This window comes from Physeter macrocephalus, chromosome 2 (genome assembly GCF_002837175.3).
Source record: "Physeter macrocephalus isolate SW-GA chromosome 2, ASM283717v5, whole genome shotgun sequence".
Classification (NCBI taxonomy): Eukaryota; Metazoa; Chordata; class Mammalia; order Artiodactyla; family Physeteridae; genus Physeter; species Physeter macrocephalus.
Window position 1 is genome coordinate 55,088,113 of NC_041215.1, and position 8,159 is coordinate 55,096,271.

Sequence of the window (8,159 nt, forward strand, 5' to 3'; positions counted from 1 at the left end):
TTTTTTCCGGTACGCGGGCCTCTCACTGTTGTGGCCTCTCCCGTTGAGGAGCACAGGCCCCGGACGCACAGGCCCAGCGGCCACGGCTCACGGGCCCAGCCGCTCCGTGGCATGTGGGATCTTCCCGGACCGGGGCACGAACCCGTGTCCCCTGCATCGACAGGCGGACTCTCAACCACTGTGCCACCAGGGAAGCCTCAATGCTTACTAAATTTCACTTTAAACATATACCAGCATTAATTCATGGATTCCTGATGCTTTGCCATTCCCACATTCCTCCCTCCTAGGGCTCCACATTTTGATACAAGCGGGTTTAGTTAGCACCGTCATACACTTTCCATTATCTGTGGGGGTGGGTTCACAGGATCCCCTAAACTGCCTGTCAGAAAGACAAATGCTAGTCCCTAGAACAGGCCAGAGAATCTGCATTTTAAGACATGCTACAAAAGATTCTTCTGTAGATGGTAGGAGTACAATATTTTAAGAAGCCTGGAAGAAAATGTTCAAACCTTTTGCTTTTTTCTTCCATGTGAACCATCTTCTAGCCAAACTGATCAGTCTCCTGAACTAGAAGACCTGGGTCTGGGACAGAATCCGAAATTTCCATGAATACAGAAAAACTGCAGCACCTCCCAAAGGACCAAAAGATTACTCATTACACCTCAACTCTTACCATTGTTTCTTTACTGCTTTAAGGTTTGTAAAAACATCTGGCTGCTGGGTTGAAATGAACTCTTCAAATGTACCACATAAATACTTCACAAGTGTTAAATAAGCATATGATTCAATCCCTAAAATAGTCATATTTATTTTTTTGAACTACCTACAACATAATCTCAATTACTGGAATTATAAATCACGTAACTAACTGCTCATGTGCCGTGACTCAAAGGCAAGGCACAGCCATGATGCTACATGTGTAACAGTCTCCCATAAATACAAAAATACATTTTTATAAATATAAGAAAATGTAATAACATATCTTGTTAAAGGACAACATTCTTTAGAGAAGTATGCCTGAAACTCCACAACTGAAGCCATGATTATATTCATAACCAGCTTAGGGAGGATGTTGCCCACTGCCTAACATCTGTAGGACAGTTAGGGTATTTTTGCAAAGCATTCATAATTTGCGTATTATCCAAAAGTAGTTTCATCAGCTGGTACTCCCTCTGTGCATTTACTGATGTTCTTTCCATGGGCCTTATTAATTCTAATTGTTGTAAGTGTTCAAAGGCCTGAAAGATGAAAGAAATAGTTTAGGTTGAATAGGGGAAGTAAAGTAAACAACATTAACTAAAAGAACAGTTAGGCTTTTGGTCAGTTGTGGAATAGAGTACCAGGAAACAAAACTTAATAGGTATCAGTAAAGTTCAAAAACAACTCTCATCAACCTCATAAAAACTTCACACATCACACGAGGCAGTGTCAATATACAGTTATCCGTCCCTGCACCACCAAATACAAACAGGGCAAACTTAATTGTTTGTACAGCATGGTTTTTGTTCCTAACCTCATTCTATGTCATATCTCCTCCTAGTACTTAACAGTTTCCAGTTCTCTATAAAAACCTAAGATCTGATAAGACCGGTAGTTTTTGACTAATTGCCTAGGTTACTCAAATTCGCCTTTACATTTTGTTTCTACCTTTGTAAGACTTCGCTGTGTAAAAGTTTAATATAGTTGTAAAAAGAGAGGGAGGCAGGAAAGACCCGTAGGAGTACACCTGTTCAGTCAATCCTATAAATAAATGATTCAGCAGAGTGGTACGGGTATGGAGGAGAAGACAAGCTCCTGTTTCCCTAAGAAGTCTGACAGAGACCACTACAGCCTGTCAGAAAGTCCCTTTCTTTCATCTTCCCCACCTTAATAGGGCTCTTTACTGTCTGCTTCCTCTTACCTCTAACATTCATGTATTTTGTTTCTTCTAACCATGTTTGTTGTCTTAGGTATTTTATTAATGTATATATAAAAAAACCATTAAATCATGACCTACTAACCATTAAATACTGATACACTGAAATAGATTATGAGCTTTCTATTCTTAAGCCTCATTTTGAAAAATACTGTTGGAATATATTCTTTATGTACTATAAAAATTCTTCTGATGAAAAGAGAAACAGTTCAGACACCATTAATTTCTGAAAATGAGAAAATACTAGAGGCTGCAGGTACTGGCAGAATAAAACTGAGGAGATTTAAAATATTTCTAGGTAGCAAAATACCTTCTTATTTAATTAAAATGTAGAAATGAGCAGCTTCAAATTACTCATAAAAATTTAAGTGCTCAGCTAAACCTTTCCACTCATACAACTCCCACAAGCTATAACTATCAGACAAATATGGACATTAGGAAGGGAGGAAAAAACCAACCTCCAGTATTCTAAATACTTTTCCTATTGTTTTGAAGAAATGGCAATGCCCTGATCTCACATTTTTTGGTTGCTGTAAGAAATAAAATTGACTACTAATCCCTTATAAAGGATGCTAAAGAAGTTATGGGTCCACTGCTTAAAAAAAAAAATCAAAAAAGGTGTTTCTTCCCATAAAGTCCTCTAGAGCTGTGCTGTCCAATAGGTAACCGCTAGCTACACCGGGCTCTTGAGCATTTGAAATGTGGGACTCTATTTTTAATTTTATTTAATTTTTATTAAGTTTAATTAAAAAACTAACACTTAGAAAATTTGTATGTTTGAAACAATTTCATAATGTAAATCTACTTCAGCTAAATAATTTAAGGAATCTAAAAAAAAATAATTGAAGGAATCTAAAGAGCAATTATTTCCAATGAATAGTCAGTGAATTAAGATGTGCTTTAAATGTAAACACACAGAATTTCAAAGATTTAACACAAAAGAAAATAAAAAACTTCATTAATAATTTTCTATATTGACTATAGATCAAAAGATTTTGGTACAGTAAATAAAATTTACTGTCCAAGTTAATTTCACTTTTTTTTTTTTTTTTTTTTACTTTTTTGTTGCTACTAGAAAATCTAAAATTACATTATGTGGCTCATATTTCTGATGGACAATGGTATGCTAGAATAAAGTTCCTCAAGTTTTAAAACTCATGCCTCACCCCTAACAAGACTTTCTCTGTATACCCTCACCAGCCAATGAGATCGCTTTTTGTTTTCTTAATGACTCATTCGGTCTCTTTTTACTGCTGAGATTATAAAGCCAACCTTAGAGGTATAAAGGGATAGGGTTATGACTGTAACAAGTAGATCCTTTGCACGATGCCGGTTCTAGGAAGAGACAGTAGAGGGCAGTATACCCCCAAAACTGTAAAAAGAACTGGCTGCATTCTTCAGAATGATTCAAACATTTTTAGATTGATTTTTTTTGGTCTGTTTTGAATAAAATTCCTATGACAATACCTAATGTTTCAAAATTAATGAAAGTGCAACTATGATATATACAATCAAATCAGATGTAAAAATAAGCCTTTAAAAATTAAAATCTTACCTTCATGACAACAGGTTTCTCAAAATTATAAACAGAATGGGCCTTCCTTTGAACAAACTTCTGAAACTCTGGACAGAAAGCAATGACAGCATTAGTAGCTTCAAATAAGCAGTGGGGGTAGTAGTGTTAGAAAATACCAATGTCTCATCTCACCATTATAAACCATTTGAAAATTAAAGGGCTCTTCTTCATAGATGTCATTCAAATGTTTCATTGCTATGATAAGACAGATTTCCAAGACTGACAGACCTATAATAAAAGGGGAACAAACTATGAGGTATAGTTTATTTACTGATACATAAGATTGAAATAACTTTCCTCCAAATAGAAGGATAAAGTGAAAGATTATGGTTTTGAGGGGTGGAGGGAGGTCAAGACACCCCTCTAGGTTCAAATGTATTTCAGTCACTATTATCTGAATAATCTTAAGAAAGTTACTCAACCTCCCTGAGCTCAGTTTTCATATATGTAAAATAGGATCTTTCTAAACTTCCAGAGATGGTACAAGGATTCGAGGCAATACTATCTAACACTTAACCACATAAAACAGAGCTGCAATTATGATGTAACTTTAAAATTACACAGGGCTCTCGATTATTCAGAATCTCTAATTCCCTGGAAATTATATCTAATTTTTTTTTTTCCTGGAGAGGAGAAGGTTCATTAGATTCTCAAAAGGGATAGTGAACCCCAAATGGCTAAAAGCCAATGCTCTTCATTAGCACTTGGTGCAATGAGAACCCTGCAATACAGTCTCAGCTGGATTTACAATGTAGCAAGGGAGGCAGTGACTCGAGTTTCTTTCACTTTAAATGGGAGGAACAATACCTTTTAAAGGGCTGAGTTAAAGGACGTATGGATATAAAAGTATTCTGTATATAAAATACTATACCCAGTTAATTATAATTTTGAAAATCACACCATTATATAAACTCAAACATTTAAAAAACTACTAATTAAGCAGGTTTCTCACCATGTACAATATTTGCTTTAGAGTCCATGCTACACAGCTGGTTTGCCTCCATCAGATCTGCTGCAGTCATAAATGGGTGTGATGGTGTTACACGATTTAAAGCAAGCATCTAAGGAAATGCAGATCAGAAAAACAACTACATATTTACTTAGGCACTTTGGACATATTACTGAACAAAACTTCTTAATTCAGAGTTATGAAACAGTAAATAGTAATGCCTGGGAAAGGTATTCTCATATTTAGCTCTATTAAAATACAGTATTTCAATTCATATGCCATGTAACTATATAAATGTAAAGCATTAAAAAATTCTTGCTGCTCTCCCTACCCCTTTCCACTTGCATATCTTGTTTGTTTACAACTCCTCAAAAGAAAAATATTTTAAAAGGAGTAGGGTGAGAAGAGACCCAAAATAAGTAAGACTACTATTTAAAGCCCCAGACTAAACCAAACCAAAAAGGCAGAAGTGTGACTTGTAAAAACTTTCTTGCCACCCAATCAACCAATCCAGGTTAGTCTTAAGTGATAAAAGTGAGCTACTTTATAGTCAATTGTATTAAAAAGAAAAAACAAAAACAAAATTATACCAAGAAACAACTCTCCTTGAAAGCAAGGACAAGTTGCCTCCCTGTAGCAAGTTCTCTGTCCAATGACTAACAAAAACTTCTGCATTTGAAGATTTCTTTATTTATTTGTAACTTTCCTAACATCTAAGTTTTACTTAATTTTTTAAAAATTTATTTTTCATTGAAATATAATCGACTCAGTATTTAAATTTAGTCATGACATCTCATTAAATTTGAATTCTAGGTAAACAATGAGTAATTTCTTAGTGTAAATATATGCCATGTAATATTTGGGACATTAACACTAGAAACTCCCTTTTTTTAAAAAAAATTATTTTATTGAAGCATAGTTGATTTACAATGTTGTGTTAATTTCTACTGTATAGCAAAGTGATTCAGTTATACATATATATACACTCTTTTTCACTATGGTTTATCACAGGATATTGAATATAGTTCCCTGTGCTATACAGTGGGACCTTGTTGTTTATCCATTCTACCTATATTTTGCATCTGCTAATCCCATACTGCCAGTCCATCCCTCCACCACCCCACTCTCACCCTTGTCAGCCACAAGTCTATTCTCTATGTCTGTGAGTCTGTTTCTGCTTTGTAGATAAGTTCATTTGTGTCATATTTTAGATTCCACATATAATTGATAGTATATGGTATTTGTCTTTCTCTTTCTGACTTACTTCAGTTAGTATGATCATCTCTAGGTCCATCCATGTTGTTGCAAAGGGCATTATTTCATTCTTTTTTATGGCTGAGTAGTATTCCACTGTATATATGTACCACATCTTCTTTATCCATTCATCTATCGACGGACATTTAGGTTGTTTCCATGTCTTGGCTATTGTGAATAGTGCTGCTATGAACATACGGTTGCATGTATCTTTTTGAATTATAGGTTTGTCCAAATATATGCCCAGGAGTGGGGTTACTGGATCACATGGCAAATCTATTTTTAGTTTTTTGAAGAACCTCCATACTGTTTTCCATAGCAGCTGCACGAATTTACATTCCCACCAACATAGTTGCTGCACAAATTTACATTCCACAGTCTCTCCAGCATGTTATTTGTAGACTTTTTAATGATGGCCATTCTGACTGGTGTGAGGTGGTACCTCACTGTAGTTTTGATTTGCATTTCTCTAATAATTAGTGATGTTGAACATCTTTTCATGTACCCGTTGCCATCTGTATGCCTTCTTTGGAGAAGTATCTATTTAGGTCTACTGCCTATTTTTTGATTGGGTTTTTTAATTGTTGTTATTATTAAGTTGTATGATCTGTTTGTATATTTTGGAAATTAAGCCCTTGTCTGTCACATCATTTGCAAATATTTTCTCCCAGTCCTTAGGTGGTCTTTTTGCTTTGCTTATGGTTTCCTTTGCTGTACAAAAGCCTGCAAGTTTGATTAGGTCCCATTTGTTTATTTTTGCTTTTATTTCTATTGCCTTGAACTCTCTCCCTTTTTTAACCAGGGCCCAGGGTCCTTAACTGAACAAAAAAGTTTGGTAATCCTTGTCCTTCATTCCCCATACTGGGAGGGATCCAGGTACCCAGTAGCTCCTTCCCTTTCTCTTACCTTTTCTTTTTCCTTTTATTATAAAATTCTTGACATATAAAAAGGCAAGAGAATAATATAATGAATATCCATGACCACTTTCTCAGCTTATAAAATATAAACTTACAGAGTTGAAGCCCCTGTCTCTTGCCCTGGTTGGACTCTCTACTCTTCTCCATGCAAAAAAATCATGCAAGTCTTCATCCTTCTACTACATATCGTTGTATTCCTAGACAATACAGAGTAATTTTCAAGTTTTATATAAATACCATATTGTACTTAATGCTACTCTTTCTTCACTAAACATCTGTCATGAGAATTCAGCTATGTCCAGATGTCAATTCTGGTTTATTCTTTTTTTTCTGTTATATTCCTTTGTATATATGCACAATTTAATTATTCTTTCCCTTATTGATGGGTACCTGTCATTTTGGGGGGGGATTATAAACAAGGCTGCAATAAACAATCTTGTACATGCCTTCTTATGTATTTGAGTCTCTCTAGATACCTAATTTTCCATATTGCTCTCCAAAGTACCTACACATATTTAACACTACTAGCAGCAATAAACGCAATAGTCACCATATCATCAGACATAAACTTTTGACACCCACCAGACTGGCAGAAAAAAAGGTTTAATTGTAAAGTTTAAATTGTACCATTTCCCTAACTACTGGAGAGGTTAAATATCTTTGCAATTTATAAGTCATGTAGGATTCTACATTGGTGGATTGCTTGCACTCATATTCTTAGTTCATTCCTTTATTTTTCATTATTATTTTTTTTACGGTTGGGATGCAAAAACTCGGGCTCTGTGCACCGGTGCTGAATTGTATCTCAAAGACAGAGTATTGGGTGAAGTAAAAAAGAATAGCTTTATTGCTTTGCCAGGCAAAGGGGGAGACAGCAGACTCCTGCCCTCGAAAACTGTGGGTCCCAACCCACGAGGATTTAGTGAGGAGTTTTATAACAATGGTTCAAGGCCAGGGTTGCTGATAAGGATCAGGGTGTATGCAGGGCCTGCACTCCTTTAATCTGGCATCACATGGTCTTTGTTTTTTTAATGTAATTTTAGTTTTTTATATTTCAGGTTCTTATTAGTCATCAATTTTATACACATCAGAGTACACATGTCAATCCCAATCACCCAATTCAGCACACCACCTACCTCACCCCAACGTGGTTTTACCCCCTTGGTGTCCATACGTTTGTTCTCTACATCTGTGTCTCAACTTCTGCCCTGCAAACTGGTTCATCTGTACCATTTTGATAGGCTCCACATATATGCATTAATATATACGATATTTGTTTTTCTCTTTCTGACTTACTTCACTCAGTATGACAGTCTCTAGATCCATCCACATCTCAACAAATGACCCAATTTCGTTCCTTTTTATGGCTGAGTAATATTCCATTGTATATATGTACCACATCTTCCTTATCCATTCGTCTGTTGAGGGGCATTTAGGTTGCTTCCATGACCTGGCTATTGTAAATAGTGCTGCAATGAACATTGGGGTGCATGTGTCTTTTTGAATTATGGTTTTCTCTGGGTATATGCCCAGTAGTGGGATTGCTGG

The 8,159-nt window shown here is 35.7% G+C and overlaps 1 protein-coding gene across 3 annotated transcripts in view; it reads right to left on the reverse strand.

Annotated features, from left to right (window-relative positions):
- The window catches only part of ORC4 (origin recognition complex subunit 4), a 99,445-nt gene that overhangs the window by 5,225 nt on the left and 86,061 nt on the right, over positions 1–8,159 (reverse strand). For 2 of the 3 annotated variants that reach the window (XM_007108045.4, XM_007108044.4), the window contains 4 exons: positions 4,444–4,552; positions 3,624–3,719; positions 3,471–3,538; positions 666–1,238 (listed from right to left, as the gene is read on the reverse strand). In XM_007108045.4, coding sequence (XP_007108107.1) covers positions 1,050–1,238; positions 3,471–3,538; positions 3,624–3,719; positions 4,444–4,552 — 462 coding nt within the window. In that variant the 3' untranslated portion in view covers positions 666–1,049. Of the gene's footprint in view, positions 1–665; positions 1,239–3,470; positions 3,539–3,623; positions 3,720–4,443; positions 4,553–8,159 lie in introns of those variants that run through there. The other variant, XM_028477675.2, reaches the window with a different exon arrangement.